The following is a 17361-nucleotide window of genomic DNA, read 5'->3' on the forward strand; positions in this document are numbered from 1 at the left end:
GCGTTTCTGTGCCGTCCGCGGGTTTCCGTTGTCTCCCTGTCCTGTTTGGGTTTCTCTAGGGTCTTTGTCCATATGAGTCTGAGGTCTGCTGTTCTTCCTGCTGCAATCCCCACTCTGCTATGGAGCCCTGCCCCCCCGCCCCCCAGGACGTGAGAGTCCCTGTTTGCTCATTCCATCATCACTGTCACCTGTGGGTCTGTTTCTATTGACTGCTTTTTCTCCTAATCATGTTTCTCATTGGTAGGTTATCTAGTAATTTTCGATTGAATTGTAGACATGAACATTATGTTGTGGAATTCTGGACTGTGGTATTTATTCCAGGTGTTAGATTTTATTGATCAGAGTGAAGTTACTAGGAATCTGGGTGATCTTTCTGTGGCCTGTGAGTAAGCTTCCTTTGAGTAGATTCAGAGTCAACATTTGTCTCAGGCTGGTTTATGACTGAGATGCACCTTCAGCTGAACGCTCCTAAGGCTCACCTGTGGATGGTGGGAAGCCGTCTTCTACCTCTGTCTGTGAGAATTGTTCTCTGCCTCGCCTGGCGTGTCCCTCTTAGGCAGACATCTGGAGCTTGTTCCATTAGCAGCCCCACCCTCTCCGATACCTACAACCCCAACTCCTCAGTCCTCCATGCCTCCTCATCTCAGTGAAGCAGGCATGTCCCACGTCTGTCCTCCCTCCATATTCTCTGACCTGGGAAGTGCCTGGGGAGGGAAAACAGGGACACCACAGGCTCCCTTTGGGGACCACGGTTTTGTGCCCCCCCCCTTGTTACATTTCTAGAGTCGGGTTTGTTTCCATACATTTATCCAGTTTCTTAATGTTTGCAGCAGGAGGTAAATGCAGTCCCTGTTACACCAACATAAATGGAGGCTTGGGGTTGATTTAACACAGTGTTGTTAGGTAAATGTAGACCTGGTGTTGAAATTTAGTTTCACTGGTTCTGACTTCAAAACCCACACCCATAGCCACTGGTGTTTATATCAGATTTTAACATGTAAATAAATTCCCCATGCGCAGATGAAGCTAGCCCCCAATTCTGTACATGTTTTCCTTTAAAAAAAAGGCTTGAAATTTTTCAGAAAAATGTTAAAATAATTTTATGTGGGGAATGGAACTATGGAGATATTTTCTATTTAGATTCTCTGTAATTACTACTATATCAGCAACCAGTACATTTTGATTTTATATATTAATGATTTAAAATTTTTCAAAAAAATAACCTTTTTCAAATTCAACCTTTTTTTTTTTTTTTAAATGACAAGAAATAAGTGATTCCCAAAAATCAATCAGGGCTATTGAGGAGCATATGCCCTACCATTTTATGTATGATGATATCAATATCTACCATCTGTAATAATCTGGTATAGACCAGCGGGTGTGGCTCAGTGGTTGAGCATCAGCCCATGAACCAGGAGGCTGGTTAGAGTCTGGTCAGGGCACATGCCGTGGTTGCTGGCTCAATCCCCAGTAGTAGGCAGTAAATTAATGATGTTTCTTTCTCATTGATGTTTCTATCTCATTATCCCTCTCCCTTCCTCTCTCTAAAATTAATAAAAAAGTTAAATTATTATTTTTTTAAAACTTGGTATAGAGGGTTAGAGAGGAAGCACAGCTTCCTTCCCAGCCACCACCTTAGGAGGCAGCTGCTAATGTGCAGGCAGGGAGGATGGAGAGGAAAAGTAAGGCTGGCAGGAGCGTGTATGCACCAAGTCTAATCATCTTCAACCAGCGCAGGCTACCCTGAGTATAGGGTGATTATGACCAAACCTCAGATTCATACCTCACCTTCCATGGCTTTGACTTCTGGGATGTATCACTTACTTTCTGTGCTGCAGTTTCAAAGCTGTCGTGATCACAGATTTAACTCTCAACTCTTCTCATTTGTTTCACGTGGCAGACTCTTAATTATCTGAGCTGCAAATTAATTGCGTTGTGAGGCACCCTGAGAGGCTCGGGGTGTGGGTGCTGTGCACAGGCAGGCAGGTTGGCTGACACACCTGTGTCTCCTTGGAAGCCAACACGGGCCTGAGCTCTTGGTGCAGAAATTAAACCTGTGTCCCTCGTAACTCTCCCGCCGCTAGTAAACAACCCTGCGGATTTCCTTTTCTTCTCCTTCTTAATTTAAGAACTTGGCTGTCAGTGCTCTGGGATGTAAATAAAATCTATCGCCCCACTGCATGTTCCCATGTCCCGGAGCCTTCGCACAGAGGACCATATTTATGTAAACATGTATATCTTATGTATATATATATATATTTCCCTAATTTATGGGGGGAAAATACCCAGCTTGGCTATTAATGTCCAGCAGTAAATCTGAAGCCTCGCCGAGGTGTTTCTAGATGTCCCAGGACTTCCAGAGGCCTGAGCAGGCGTCTGAAGTTTGCTTTTCTCATCATGCAGGGGACATCCTACAGGGCGACCACAGGGCTGTGGAGTTACATTAGGTCCATTCAGACTTTCTAGGCCCATAATGATTGTTCTAAAATCATCGGCAAGGTATCTTAAAATTCCCTGTTTGAACGTCTAAATAGTCATTTGGCTCATTGTGTTGAGTAGCTAGAGAGCAGAATATTTCCCCAGACATATTTGCCCCATGTGCCCCGGAATGTATCCTGAAGCCTAGTCTTTTATTATTTTTAAAATATATGTTTTTATTGATTTCAGAGAGGAAGGGAGAGGGAGAGAGAGACAGAAACATCAAGGATGAGAGAGAATTGTGGATCAGCTGCCTCCTGCATGCCCCCTACTGGGGATCGATCCTGCAACCCTGGCATGTGCCCTGACCAGGAATTGAACCGGCACCTCCTGGTTCATGGGTCAACGCTCAACCACTGAGCCACATCGACCAGGCCCTGGCCCCATTTGATAATCATGACAATAAGCAATTAATGAGCCTTCCTTTTGGTACAGGCTTCACATTCTCAGTGATATGCCCCCTTTGACCCTCTTCCAAAGCCTGCCCTGTGCCCATTATCTCTAGTTGCAGGTGAGGGTCCAGCTGAGGCTCCGAAGGCTCGGGATCTACACTGTGTCACAGAATCGGCCCGTGTCTTCCTACACTGTGTCAGTGCCTCCATGATCAGGAGCAAATCACTGTGGCTCCTCAGTCCCTGGGGCAGCCTCGGTGGAAGGGCAGACCAGTGCCTGCCGGCCAGCAGCCTCTTCCCAAGGGGCCTGGGTGGACACTGACCGCCCCCAGGATCCCGAGGACATGCCTATCCCCCGGCCGAGACGTCTCCTCCCTCCGTGCCCTGAGCTTGCTTTTCTGCAGAGCTCGCGGATTTATCCCTATTGTGTCCCCACGGGACAGCCCTCCGCTCAGGCTCTGTATGAATATTTCAAGTCTGGAAACGAGAGCAGCTGGCCCAGCAGCCTGAAATGTTAACAAAGGCTCTTCGCCCGTTTCCTTTCTCCGCTTCAGTCCCTTCGATTAAAAATGGCCACTGACGGGATTTTCTGAAATGAGGTTCGAGTTCAGAATAATCCCAACGTAAGCATCTCTGAGAACGGGTTCTCTGGACCAGCTTCTACTTAAAAACTCGGTATGGCCTGGATTTAAGCTGCGGATAATGAGGTTTAAGAAATCCAGGCGAGAAATAGAAGCTTTCTCAAACGGCACCAGTAATGAAAATTCTATTTATGGGCTGAAAGTATGGAATTGAAACACAGTTCCTACGACTGTGTGGAGAGCTTTCATTTAACTTCCAATTAAGGTTGAGCTCGGCCAGATGGTTAACGAATGTATCTCCATCTTTGATAAAAGTAATAGAATGCTCACTCAGGAAAAAGCATACGGATGAGAGAATGGAGTGTCTGTCCCTGTTTAGGGTGACACTTATGTAAGAAGCAGGAAACCAGAGGGGTGGGGAGGAGAGAAAAAAAGAAAGGAAGAAAGAAAGAAAAAAGAAAGAGAGGAAGGGAGGGAGAGAGAGAAAGAGAGATGGGGGGAAGGAAGGAAGGAAGGAAGGAAGGAAGGAAGGAAGGAAGGAAGGAAGGAAGGAAGGAAGGAAATGTTTGGAGGACTTTGCTTTTATAATCTGGCCTTTTTCACAACTGTGAGGCCCCGTTTCAGGCTGACTTGGTTTAGAAAATCGGGAGGAAATGAGAAAAGGCTTTGCAACTCCCCCTTTCGCATGCGAGGTCCGTGAGGGGCTCACCTCTGGGCTGAGGAGACACCGCATGAGAGACTTGCTTCAGATTGGTTTTCTTTCCTGAGGTTTGATTCCAAGCTCGACTTCTACCTCATATTTGTGAAGATAATAAAAAGGGGGGCGGGGGGAGGCTGTAGCTGAAAGGGAGATGTGGGCAGAAATGGCAGATGTCTGTATTAGGATGATGGCGCCATTGATTATGACTTACCTTCTAATGGCAAAGTTTCAAGAGATTTCACAATGATCTCTCTCCCTAAGGCCCCTCAGGGGTCCCCACTGCTGGGTGCATTCTTCACGCGGCTTCAGAAAAGAGAGGGTGAAATCTAAGCAGTTTATTTAGTGCCTTCATGGGAAGTTCTCCCCCAAATGGGGACTTGTCCCTAGGATGCCTCTGATTTGCATTAATTCTCTCTGACTCTATATACAGTCCCATTACCAGTCAAACAGAATCCCAGCCTTCTTGCTTAGCAGTGATGTAACAAATCTGACCACAATCTCAACATTTAAATAGTATCTATGGATCTTACAAAACTGTTTGATATTTTTCCCACTAGAAACTTGTTAACATGAAATGTGGCCACAGTATGCACTTGATAAGACTTAAATTGAAAAAAAAAAGCTTTTTTTTTACTGTTTGAGTGATTACTTATGGATCATAGAGCTGCTTTGAGAATTCTCAACTATCTCAACTATAAAACGGGATATCCAGAAGGAATGCACCAAATCCCGTCGTTCAATCTCACAGACAGACATGAACAGGGCAGGTGTAGGACCCAGGTGTTCACAATCTATCCATCAAGTCCTTGTTGACAGAAATCAGCAGGAGTATAACTCAGACAGGCTTAGGCCAAAAAGAGAACCATTGATGAACTGAAATGCTCGGAGGGAGATCTTTGGCCCGGGACATAGCTTGATCAATGCATGTGAGGAATTCTAAGTTATTCCTTTCCCTTTGCCTGAGCTTTGGCTTTCACGGATCCTCTCTCCATGTGGGGAAAAGCTCCATGTTTATATCCCACAGTCTGAACAAATTCCCATGAAAAAAGATTTGCTCTTCTGGAGCTCTTCCGAAAGCCATCCCAGATCCGTGTCTGGCTGCCTCCGATTGGGTAGCCGTGGCTTCCTGGTGGACCAGTGACAGTGGCCACAGTGCAGAAGTCTCTGAGGCAGGACCTGAATCACATGCTCTGTCAGCTCAGGCAACTGGAAGGGGATTGTCAGGAAGAGGGGTGGGTGCTGACATTGAGGGTGGGAGCCATTGGGATCTGGGAGGCTCAGGGACCTGAGGGGCACTGACATTCCCTCCTGCACTGCTCCCCTTGGAATGGGGTCCCTATGGAGCAGGGGTGGGGAACCCTTTTTCCTGCCAAGGGCCATTTGGATATTTATGACATCCTTCATGGGCCATACAAAATTATCAACTTAAAAATTAACCTGCTATATTAGGTCAAACATTTAATTAACTCATTCCTCATGCCTTGGCAGGGCCAGACCAAATGATTTTCTGGGCCTCAGACGGCCTGCAGGCTGGACGTTCCCCACCCCTGCTGTAGAAGACAGTCACGTCATCCATCCAGGGAGTGATGCTCATCCAGAGAGACTTTGGTGGCATCACTGAGCTCCATGGGGCGGAGGAAAGTCAGAATAGCTGAGGTTGGTGGGACTTGTTCTTTTTGCCCCCACGTCACATGGAGACTCACTTTCTGCAGATCCATAGATGTCAGAGCGACCAGAGGAGGGTCTTACAATGGCTTTGGGGTGTGTGAGGCAAAGAAGCCGGGACACAAACCCCAGCTCCACTGCTTTTAGTTACAGGGAGAGACAGTGAAATCCTATGTACAGGTCATCCATGTGGATAGTACCTAGCACATCGTGTGTGCTTAGTAATCAGTAGCGATTGGTTGTGATAGGGTTGTGATCGTTATCATTAAATATCAAACCCTTCTGTTACTGGCGCAGAGATTTAGATATTTAGTTAGGTTAAAAGTTGAGCTGTCTTCACAATCAAACTAATGGACTGTGATATAAGCATGGAAAGTACTCTCTACTGAAATTATTTTTTGTCTGAATGCCAGCGATCATAACCGTTTCTAGTCGGATACTGTGCGTGTCTTTGTCATAAACCTGAGAGATACACTGTCACAAAGAGATAAAAGGCCGGGCATTCACACAAGTATCACAGCCTCTATTATCTCCCTTTGTAAATAAACATTCTTAGAAATTTTTATTACATGGGTAATGCATGCTCATTGTAGGAAAATAATGGAAAATGGAGATAAACAGAAAGTGGAGAATGAAAGACATCCAAGGCCTCCCAACCCAGGGGTAAGAACTTCTCACATGTTCACAGATGCATGCCGTGTGTTTAAAAACTGGACAGCTCTGCATCTAGCACAGAGTTCAGACCAGGTGACAATCCCTCTCTGTGAACAAATTCTCCTGCAGAAATTCATTTTCATGTGTGCCAGTTTGGTATTCCGTAAAGCGAATGGACAGAAAACCAGTTCTCTGAGGTTAATTGTGGCAGGAATATGCCATTTTACTAAAATGTCAACCTCATTTTGTGCTAAGTGGGCAAGGCTTTTCAAAAAGACAGAAACTAAATTTATGATAATAGTGATTTTATTTTGTGTTAAAATTCAAGATTTGTAACTTTCTGGTAATTCTGAAACAATAGATGAAATCAAACATCGACTCGGAGTAGGTTTTCTGACAACATGTGAGCCTCTGTATGACTTTCTACGCTGACAGAGTCTTCGGCAGGTCCTTGCTTTCTCAGAGGCCTCTCTGGGTCATCACCACCCACTTTTGGCAGTGGGTTCACCATTCAAACTCCACAGACCCTTGGCCACCACTTTTAATGTGGTTAGAAGTTTCTCCCGCATCACTTTTGTCAACTTGAAAAAAATCCTGCTTCTTCTACAAAGTTGACACTTTGGCTTTGCAAAATAATTATATTATTATTAACTTACAACATATCAAATATAAATATTTAGATCACCTGACAATCTCAAAGGGAATGAAGAGGGGCATGCTTGGAGAAAGGGAGAGATGTTAATGTAAATGGATGGGGATTGGTTTTATAAATGACTAGAGGCCCGATGCACGAAATTCGTGCAAAAGTAGGCCTTCCTTCCCCCTGCTGCCGGCACCGGCTTCCCTCTGACACCCGGGACCCGGGCTTCCCTCTTAGCCCTGGCTTCGCCTGGAAGGACGTCCGGTCTAATTAGCATATTACGCTTTTATTATTATAGATAGTTTATTAGAGAATGTGGTCCTGTTGTGACTTTATATTAAACATGTAAAAGTGAGGTCTTCTAAGCCACAGATTTCTAAGTTCACTCTTCATTGTCAGACATTAAGTTTACATATTAAAAGTATATTCATATTAGACTAAAGATATCAGATCTATGATATTAAGCTATATTCCTATAAATAAAGGAATTCTTTACACATTCTCTCTAACAGGAGACAGGGTACCATTCAGTCATTTATAGATTATTGTTGTTTCACTTTTTGTAAAACAGGGTGATGAGTATTTTTTGAGGCTCATGGAGCATGCTCTCCCAATTCACATGGGTCGATCACAATACTGATCCCCTTGGTAATCTAGCTCACCCACCACCCACGTCTTCAGGTGCCTGCTGGGACCAATTTAGCTTTAGAGGAATCTACCACTTTCTTAGAATCCACAAATACAGACAGAGCTTGCCTCCTCTGAGATGCCATGTCCTTTGGGCAATTTCCTGAATGTGTTTAAATTGATATCATCTCAGGGCCATCTCTACAGCCTATGCCCTTTGTTTACGTTCTTGCAATTTACAAATAGATTCATTTTTTATTATTTGTTTATGGCACATCACTCCACTAGTCTGTCAGCAGTGTGAGGCCAGAGAACATGTTTATTTTGCTCAGCAATTCATTCTCTGGTCAGAGCACCGTGACTGCAGGTGGCAGGCCCTGAATGAGGTGTTACAAGCGCTGATGGAGTGAATGCAAGTGGTCGCATGACCGGCATGCGAGCCTCGGGGGTGATTCATTGGAGGGTTTCCCTGAGAGTTCATGTTAAGGACACTCCCATTTTACCCTGTTGTCACAAGACCCAGCCGGATCGTGTTCTAACGCGGTGTAACTGTTCAGTCCAGTCCCCGATATTAGTTGGAGGAGGTTGGACGGAAGCCCGTTGCCAGGGAAAGTCAAGTACAGCAAATCCCAGGCTACCCTTGAAATCCCGAACTTTCAACAGGAAGACGAAGGCTTCTACGAATGCACTGCAGGCAACCTGCGCGGGAGGAACCTGGCGAAGGGCCGGCTCGTTTTCTACGGTGAGCTCACGGAATGTCACGTGCATGCGGGTATCTGGTGCCGTCCCGTGTAGTAAACTGTGATAGCCATGAGCATGTTCTGGAGACATGCCCGGGGACAGGCGGGGAAGCCACGTGTCCGGGTTGGGAAGCAGGGGGCGAGTCTCAGCGTGGTCTGTTCATGCCGTCACTTAATCTACTTGCCGTGGCAAGATCAGCCGTGTCCTGTGGAAGCCACAGACCTGTATAACCTGAAGCACCATGGGATCCACTTAGTTCCCGTGGGACAGTCAGCGGTAGCCCGGGACTTCCTTAAGGACAGAAGGAGACAGTGACAAGTGACAGGAGCATAATGCTGAGTGTAGTTGTCAATATCCGTTTCTGTTTCCTGGATATTGCCTACTTGTATGTAGGTAACAGAAAACCACAGTCATTACTTCATTGAAAAATAGGTTTGCCTCAGTTACCACAATATCTCGTGCATGTAAGAGAGATGATAAACACGCATATTCCCTAAAGGCTGTCTTTATGTTTCTCCCATCCTGGCCAAGATACAACATTTGCATTGAAGTCACTTATTTTTTCATCAAATAAACTATAAAATAGACCCCAGAATTACCAAAATACAGAAGGTGAGAGAATTTGCTTTTCAAATTCTCTCACCTTCTGTATTAAATTTAATATATCTGTCCTAGAAAACTTTTGAAAACTGTATTTACACGTGGCCCAAAATGCCTTTCTCTATGACATGTTTGTAGATGACATGTTACTAATCATCGATAAAGTAATTGGAGAAAAATGCCTTTTTGATAACTAGCCATGTCAGAAGTATTGATATCAGCTCATAGGCATGCCACTCGAGTGTCCTGTGGGGACCAGGTAATGTGCCTCGGTTATATTAGCTCCCATTTCCTCCCGGATTTCAATTTTAACCTGGAATGAAAACGACTATGTTATATATAGAACATGATTCCCTGGTGATTATTTCTGTACGCCTGTATGTATGTGTATTTACCTTTCTGCATTTATTCTTTCCAATAGCTCCTTCGTCTTAAAGGAAAGTCTCTGGAATCTAGCATCTTTTGTAAATAAAATAATGAGGATGTGACTGGGAGTGTTTGAGTGGTACCAGGCTTTTGAGCATGGGCTAGTTTTTAATAGATTTCTCACTTTTCTGTTAAATAGACAAAGATATAACCAAGAGGTTGAGCAGAAGATGGAGGTATCTATAAATTGGAAATCAATAGTAAAGCGATCCCTCCTACATTGATACAGTAGCTGTTAGCTTACATAGAAGTTTTCATAAACACAAGCTCCTGTAGTTCTCATAATAATAAGAGGCAGAAATAACTTTCGGTGACATTACAGGTAGGAAGCCTTAGGTGAACTGAGCAAGCTCTCACAGGTCATGTTTGTCAGGTCTAAGACGAGAACTGTGAACAATTTTCCAAAATGAGGCTCTTCCCACCTGCCCTCCATCCTCAGCACGGCCACCTACACCCCTTCACGGGGATCTCACCACAACCAAATTAGCTTCAAAACATTAATTCATACCCTACCTGTTTGAGTGACAGCCAGGATAATCCTACCTTCCCCCCGAATAACATGTTCACATCAACAATCCCAGGTGACCTTTGCCTCATGACTATGTAGAAGAGCCTCTGGTTAGAGATACGGTTTTGGAAAATGCATGCCCAGGACTAAGTTAGGTGCAGAACCCATAGCCACTCCACAGTCCTATTCCTGGCATGAGTTTTATCTGGGGAGGGGGGGGGGCGGGTAGGTGAGGGAAAGGGTGATCCGCCAACTAAAATGCGATGAGGCTCAGATTGGAGTTATACTTCCAGCTACTGTGTTGAATTATGTCTGATACAGATACACTTACTTTTAGTTAATTCAGGTCAAGTGTAATCCGTGGTCTTTGCACACAAAGGGTTCAGTTTGGGTCTACATTTTCTAATCTGACCCACGCACTAATACTTGGCCTGGAATGATTATCTGGCCTCGTTCTGCACTTGGACCTTTTCCTACACCCCAAGTTGTCAGAGGCCCACCGAGAGCTGCAGCACGATTTCTGTGGCCCCACATGGAGACCCGGCCTGTCCGGTGCTTCCACACCGGATCAGCTGCCCTTGATAGCTGCCAACCTCGGCACGGAGCAGGGTACCTCGATAACCAACCAACTTGTCAAACAGTTGCTCTGTCTCTCTTTGGAACAGCCCCTCCAGAATGGGAACAAAAAATCCAGGACACATACCTGTCCATTTATGACAGCTTGTTTTGGGAATGCAAAGCCAGAGGAAAGCCCAGGCCTTGGTACACCTGGTTAAAGAATGGTGAGCGCCTCGGTGCAGAGGTAAGCAAAGGTGTCCCTATGAAAACTCCCCTGCTCTGGTGGGGAAACTGTGTCACAAACAGGAACAAGTACTAACATTGATGGAGTGTGCAGTAGGTGCTGGGGAACGTAACAGACTCTAGATATACTAATTGATTTAATCCTTAGACAAACTCAAAGGAGCTATTAATAATGTCCCCATTTTTCCCACTGAGGAGACTAAGGGGAGAGAAGACCATCACTTGCAGAGCCGCATACTGTTAGCACTAGATTTACATCCAGGCATCACCACCATCATCACCATCACCATCACCATTACCACCATCACCATCACCGTCACCGTCACCGTCACCATCACCATCACCATCACCATCACCATCACCACCATTGTTCATATCTACTGAACTCTCCTCTGAGACAGGCCCTGTTACATGTTCCCTGCCTTATTTTATTATATCCTCATGACAACCTTAGGAGAGACGCACTGATTATTTCTTTATGGAGATGAAGAAGTTTGCCTTCAGAGAAGTTTGGCCACTGTTCCAAGGCCATGCAGCAGCTAGGGAATGTTGGGATCAGTATTCTGAACTTTGTCCACCTGGTTCTGGGACTCAGGTCTTCATCATACCCAGTATCTCGCTTTCGTGAAAATCAACGACTGTCTAACCCTGTTTTTCCGCATTTTCCAGTCTCACGCATGCGTTCTTCTACACTCGACAGAAAGTGAGGCAGAGCTGCTTCTTTTGCATCAAATTATCCAAATCATTGTGTTAATTCTCCCTTTTGCTTTGCACATGGAGGCACAGCCAGAGACAAAAAAAAAAGACAAAAAAAAAAAAAGACATCTGTTGTTTACAGGCCGAACATAATGATGCTCTCTGTTCTGGCTTCATTGGGACTTCCCTGCATGCCTTTGTTGTTTAGAGGCCGAACATAATGATGCTCTGTTCTGGCTTCATTGGGACTTCCCTGCATGCCTTCCGCCCAGAACACCCTCCATTTCCTCAGCTGACTTGTTTCTCTTCAGAGGATGGTACTAGGGACCTTGAAATAGTTCGTTTTGGGTTGTGTTTGCAATGTGAAATGATTTCATAATGCGCACTCAAAATTGTCACTCTGCGCCCCAAATGGGAATCTGTAATGGGTCTGGGCTGTGTAAGCTCACCTTATAGTTGGCTGCGGAAGAGAAATGCAGCCCCCGCTACGTCTGATGCAATTAGAAAATTCCCGAGTGATCCATCCAAGTTTTTTTGAGACCTTGTGATGAGAAGGCAAGGATCCATTCTAACTCGGATATCCGTGACTAATACAGTCAATAATGGGAATAATTGGAATGGTGATGTGTTCCAAATTAGATCCTATATAAAGGAATGTAACATACACTCTATGTAGATCATGCCAATTTCCACAGGAATGAGATAACAGAGTACACTAAAATGACACCGGGCATATTTCCATTTTTCTTAACGTCAGGAAGCTGCTCGGGGTCCCTCTGTGTACGCGGCTCATCTTCATAAGCATCAGTTCGCATCACAGCACAGCGATTGCACAGACGGTTCATAATCGGCCCTGATGAAGAGAACGCCCGAGTTAACGTCCCAGCCCCTTTACATGACTCCTTTTTTTATTAGGAAAGAATTCAAGTAGAAAATGGGACACTCACCATAACGATGCTGAATGTGTCTGACTCCGGGGTCTACCAGTGCGCTGCCGAAAACAAACACCACACAATCTATGCAAACGCGGAGCTGAGAGTATTAGGTAAGGCCTGCATGTATAACCATGAGATTCAGAATGAGATTGAGCAAGACGTGACTAGACAGAATCTTGGCCCAGTTCTTCTGTGACTCAGAAATTGCTTTCCCTTGAAACAATGGGGAAATGTCTACTAGTAAGTTAGCTTTCGAAAAACGTAGGTGATTCCTATTCTGGTTGGGGAATCAGCCAGGGCTCCCGGAGGCGCCACCCCTGGGCCCACCCAACCAAGAGGCTCCTCCAAAGCTTGTCCCAGCTGAGGTTTTGAATATAATCCAGAAAGTTCCAGCAGGAATGTTTTCAGGTGCAAATAAAAATAAAACCAAGGAAAGGAAATTTCAGTTCACAGTGACTTCACAGGCAGGGGTTCCTTTTCTTTTAAGGAGAAGGTCAGGGGTGATGGCTGAGCAAAACACAGCACCATGGTGATGTCATTCTTTTTAAAAAAATAAAATATATTTTTATTGAGTTCAGAGAGGAGGAGAGAGCTTAAGGAGGTGGTCAGGGGTGATGGCTGAGCCTGACACAGCACCATGGTGATGTCATTCTTTTTTAAAAAATATATTTTTATTGAGTTCAGAGAGGAGGAGAGAGGGAGAGAGAGAGACAGAAACATGAATGATGAGAGAGAATCACTGATCGGCTGCCTCCTGCACACCCCCTACTGGGGATCAAGCCCACCACCTGAGCATGTGCCCTAACCAGGAATCGAACTGCGACCTCCTGGTTCATAGACTGACGCTCAACCACTGAGCCACACAGCTGGGCAGGGTGTCATTCTTTACACGTTCCTCAGGCTGCAGCCTCGTGGTTCTGGGATGCCTGCTGTAGCTGCCAACATCAAGTCCCTGTTCGAGGCAGATGAGAGAGGCAATGGGACTGACGTGTCTCTCCCTCTCCTTAGAAGAGCAAAATCCCAAGTCCTTGCAGCATCCCTTTTACGTCAGGGACCAGAACCCAACCAGGACCATGGTGCAGGATTGGTGGAGTTTCCCACAGTCCCCCTGTTTCTTACCACGATGGCTCGTTCCCTCAGCAGACCTTCACTGAGCATTCACACAATGCAGAGCCTGGGGCTGCAGGGAGAGGAAGCTGAGAACAGTCCCCCTGGTGCAGCAGTCGACAACCGGGGTCCGCGGACCACTGCTGGTCCGTGAGGTCCCAAAGGTTGGCGACCGCTGCCTATGGCTCGCATTCCTGCAGGTTAATTATGTGAGCGATTCAACAGGTTTTTAAACATTTTGTTTTTTAGCTTCAGCTCCTGATTTCTCCAAAAATCCCATTAAAAAAACTTCAGTGGTTCAAGTTGGCGGGGATGTTGCCATTGAGTGCAGACCGCGGGCCTTCCCCAGGGCCACCGTCTCCTGGAGCCGAGGCGCGCGGGGCCTGGGGCGCAGCCGAAGGTGAGTGGGTCTTTGTTTGTGTGTTTACACCGTTTGAAATATCTGGGAATATAATGCCTGGTTTGTGAGGTCTTTCCAAATCCCCTCCCACATGATAACCCACAACTGCTTATCCGGGTATTCGGAAGTGCCCGCATGGCAGAAACATCAAAGAGCCTCCCAGAGCTGAGACAGGCTGTGTATGTGGCTGCAGTACATTCAGGGCTTGGAATAGATATAGCTTCAAAACTCCTTTAAGACCTCTTCCTCTATCCGGCCTGAAGATTTTTCCTGACTCCCCCCCCCCCCCCCCCCCCGTGGAGGAAAAAGAGTGGCACACAAGGGGAGGGAGACTCACACCCACACAGGCCTGTGTCTTTCAAATGGTCACACAGGTGTCCGCTCCCCACAGCATGAGCTCCGCACCTGAGCCAAGGAGAGAGGCTCCCGAGAAGGAAGTGGTTTCCTCCCAAAAGATGTGGAGGAGATTCCTGTTGCCAGGGGAGTTCTGACAGAGAGAACAGGGAGGGAGGGAGGGAGGGAGAGAGGGAGGGAAGAAGGGAGGACAGGAGAAAGGGAGGGAGGGAGGGTTTTTAGTTTTTGACCTTGGAAATACCTGTACAGGGAAAAGTACCTTTTTACTCTCAGTTATAAAATTTCTACATGGTCCTGTCTACTTTGAAATGTCATTGTCACTAACTCTTGCTTCCAATAAAGCGTAACTACCTGGGGATGGTTGAGAGGGCTCTAAAGACGCCTATTTAAAGGAATCACACTGCATTGCCTACTTATATAAATGGTGCCATAGATATATGTAGGCAATTTCCTCCACTCTTGTGTGAACCAAGACTGCGCACGCCACAGCCAGTCAGGGACGAGGCCGCGGCGTGAGGCCAGGTCTGCCGTCCCCACGCGGGCCTTTCCTGCTGTGTGGATTATGGGAACTACTCAACTCTGTATGTTCCAAAGGGCTGTCATCAAAGGATTTAACCAAATTTCACATCAAGCAACAGTTCTCAGTGTGGTTCCCATGTTCTTACCGGCCGGTGTGCACGACTGAAGCCAGGGCTATTTCAGGAGCTCTGCCTTAGGGGGCTGTCCCCGTGGCGCTGTCAGGGGGAAGAGAGGCCCGGGTGTGTTCCTCCGGAGAGAGTGGGGTGTTCGACACAGAGCCCTGGGGGGAATGGGAAACCAGGGTTCTGGTCCCAGTTCTATCACTGGCCAGTGACCTGACCTTGGGCAAAATCACTTGGCCCACTTGTTCCCTCTGAGGTCACTGTTTCCGGGATTTATTGAAGATGAAATGATAGGAAAGCACCTTTAAGAAGCATGAACCACTATCCCAGGCAGTGATGTCGGAACAGAGATCACATATTTGAAATCAACGCAGCCGTTCACCTGGCAGGTGTACTGGCACATTCTGTCCTAGTGATAATTGTGTCCCTGATCCTGAATTTGCCCAAGTGGCCAAGTGACTGAGCCAAACATGGTCATTGCTGAGAATTGTCACAACAGGTGGCATGATCTGGCTGGATGGGTCGGGGGTGACAGAGCCCTGGATGCCAACTGTAAGCACCCCCAGGGTCCTGAGCCCCATCTTTAGTTCACCGCATGCGGCCCAGCACCAGCACAAACCTGGAGCATGGAGGCGTGTCAGTAGATATCTGCTGGGTCACTAAATCAATGGATGTCAGGGTTTACTTTGTTTTGCTTATGTCCACCTGCCTTAAAATGAAACCCAAAACTCATTGAATAATTAATAGGTCCATGATGTGTTCATTCATTCATTCTGTAAATATTTAATGAGCTCCTATTCTAGCCCAACTGCTAAACTAGGGAAACATGTGGATAAGGCGTTGAGCTGACCACCTACGCCACACACACTATCCTTTCCTAAGGAAGAGTTTTCTGTAAAGTTAATGGAGTCTGAGGATCTGCATTCAAGTCCCAACTCTGCTCCTCGCTTAGTCGATAACTTCCAGCAAGTCCCTTTTTAAAAAAATTGATCTCAGAGAGGAAGGGAGAGGGAGAGAGAGATAGAAACATCAATGATGAGAGAGAATCATGGATCGGCTGCCTCCTGCACGCTCCCTACTGGGGATCAAGCCTGCAACTTGGACATGTGCCCTGACCTTGAATCGAACTGTGACCTCCTGGTTCCTAGGTCAATGCTCAACCACTGCGCCACACAGGCCGGGCCCAGCCAGTCCTTTCCCTTCACGGGTCCTTGGCTGAGTCACTTGAAAAATGGTGAAAATCGTGCTCCTCTCAGATGGTTGTATGAGACTTGGTGACAGGGCAGTGTGGGGAGGCAGGGTGATTGGGTGGGTTTACTGCTGGGGTCCAGCCTTAATGAGAACCCCAGGACAGGTCCTCACCTCCCCGCCTGGTGACACTGCAGCCCCTGTCATGGAAGTCAGAGGACACAGATGACGCCGAGCTCTTGGGGCATTCGCACGTGACCGGGGCACCAAGCCCACACCTGCCAAGTTTGATTAATGGCTCTTTTTTCCCTTGTGGATCCACTTAGCGAGTGAAGACAGAAACCAAAGGTCTGGATTTATCTCCGTCTGCCCGGTGATCCCTGGGGCATTCGCCAGGAAGTGTTTGCCCTGGACACACAGCTTAGATGTGTCCTCTGAAGGGACATTAACCAAGTGGGCATACAAGCTCAGAACGGCAGCAATGAGAGAGGGAGAGAGATGCTTCCTATTGTTGAAGGTATCATAACTGAATTCATAAGTACTCTACCACATCTCTTCCTCGTGTTCCTAAAAAACCTCAACTCTATCCCAGTTCTCCCTAATTCCCAAAATAAATAAAATAAAACACAGCAATATGTCAGGCAAATGGGCATTCATAAAGAAAATAACCATTTTAAGTGCTTCCTGTATGCTGGGCAGTATACCAGACACTTTCAATATTCCAAAAAATTTAAGGACCCTTTTTTTCACATTCCGATGCATTTCTGAGAAACGAGGTTGACACAGAGCACAGGGGTATGTTTGTACCACTTTTACCACAAAGAGCCAGGGACAAAGACGTTATGAATGAGGCCGAGCTCATTCCCCAAGAATCGGGTCCCTGGAGGACAGAGAGTCTGTCCCTTGGCCCTTGGTCTCAGAAAGGGACCACTGGCCAGACTTTACCAAGTGGACGCTGGACACCTAGGAGCCAACTGCATTAAACACACTCCCCACCCCGTCCCCGGCTCAGAGAGTATTATGGGTAGTTGCACCCAGATCTGCCATCGGGGGTTCAGCCTGGATCATCCTATATCAATGATACCCTTACACCCTGCGTGGCCCTGGCCTTAGCAAACGCATGTACCACGTGGGAACAGCTGACCCAGTTAGGTGGCATGGAATCTAATAAAGGAGCTTATTTAGTATTTTTGCCTTTAAGGAATAAAACTTGGAGGGCCCTGCCCT

The 17361-nt window shown here is 46.5% G+C and overlaps 1 protein-coding gene across 3 annotated transcripts in view; it reads left to right on the top strand.

The window, feature by feature from the left end:
- The window catches only part of CNTN6 (contactin 6), a 155898-nt gene that overhangs the window by 94615 nt on the left and 43922 nt on the right, over positions 1-17361 (top strand). Inside the window, exons 1-5 of one of the 3 annotated variants that reach the window (XM_014529753.1) lie at positions 5659-5807; positions 8401-8479; positions 10678-10814; positions 12425-12554; positions 13801-13951. In XM_014529753.1, the coding sequence (XP_014385239.1) occupies positions 5778-5807; positions 8401-8479; positions 10678-10814; positions 12425-12554; positions 13801-13951 (527 nt within the window). In that variant the 5' untranslated portion in view covers positions 5659-5777. Of the gene's footprint in view, positions 1-5658; positions 5808-8294; positions 8480-10677; positions 10815-12424; positions 12555-13800; positions 13952-17361 lie in introns of those variants that run through there. The other 2 variants (XM_005881884.2, XM_014529754.1) reach the window with 2 other exon arrangements.

This window comes from Myotis brandtii, unplaced genomic scaffold (genome assembly GCF_000412655.1).
Source record: "Myotis brandtii unplaced genomic scaffold, ASM41265v1 scaffold693, whole genome shotgun sequence".
In the NCBI taxonomy this organism is placed as follows: Eukaryota; Metazoa; Chordata; class Mammalia; order Chiroptera; family Vespertilionidae; genus Myotis; species Myotis brandtii.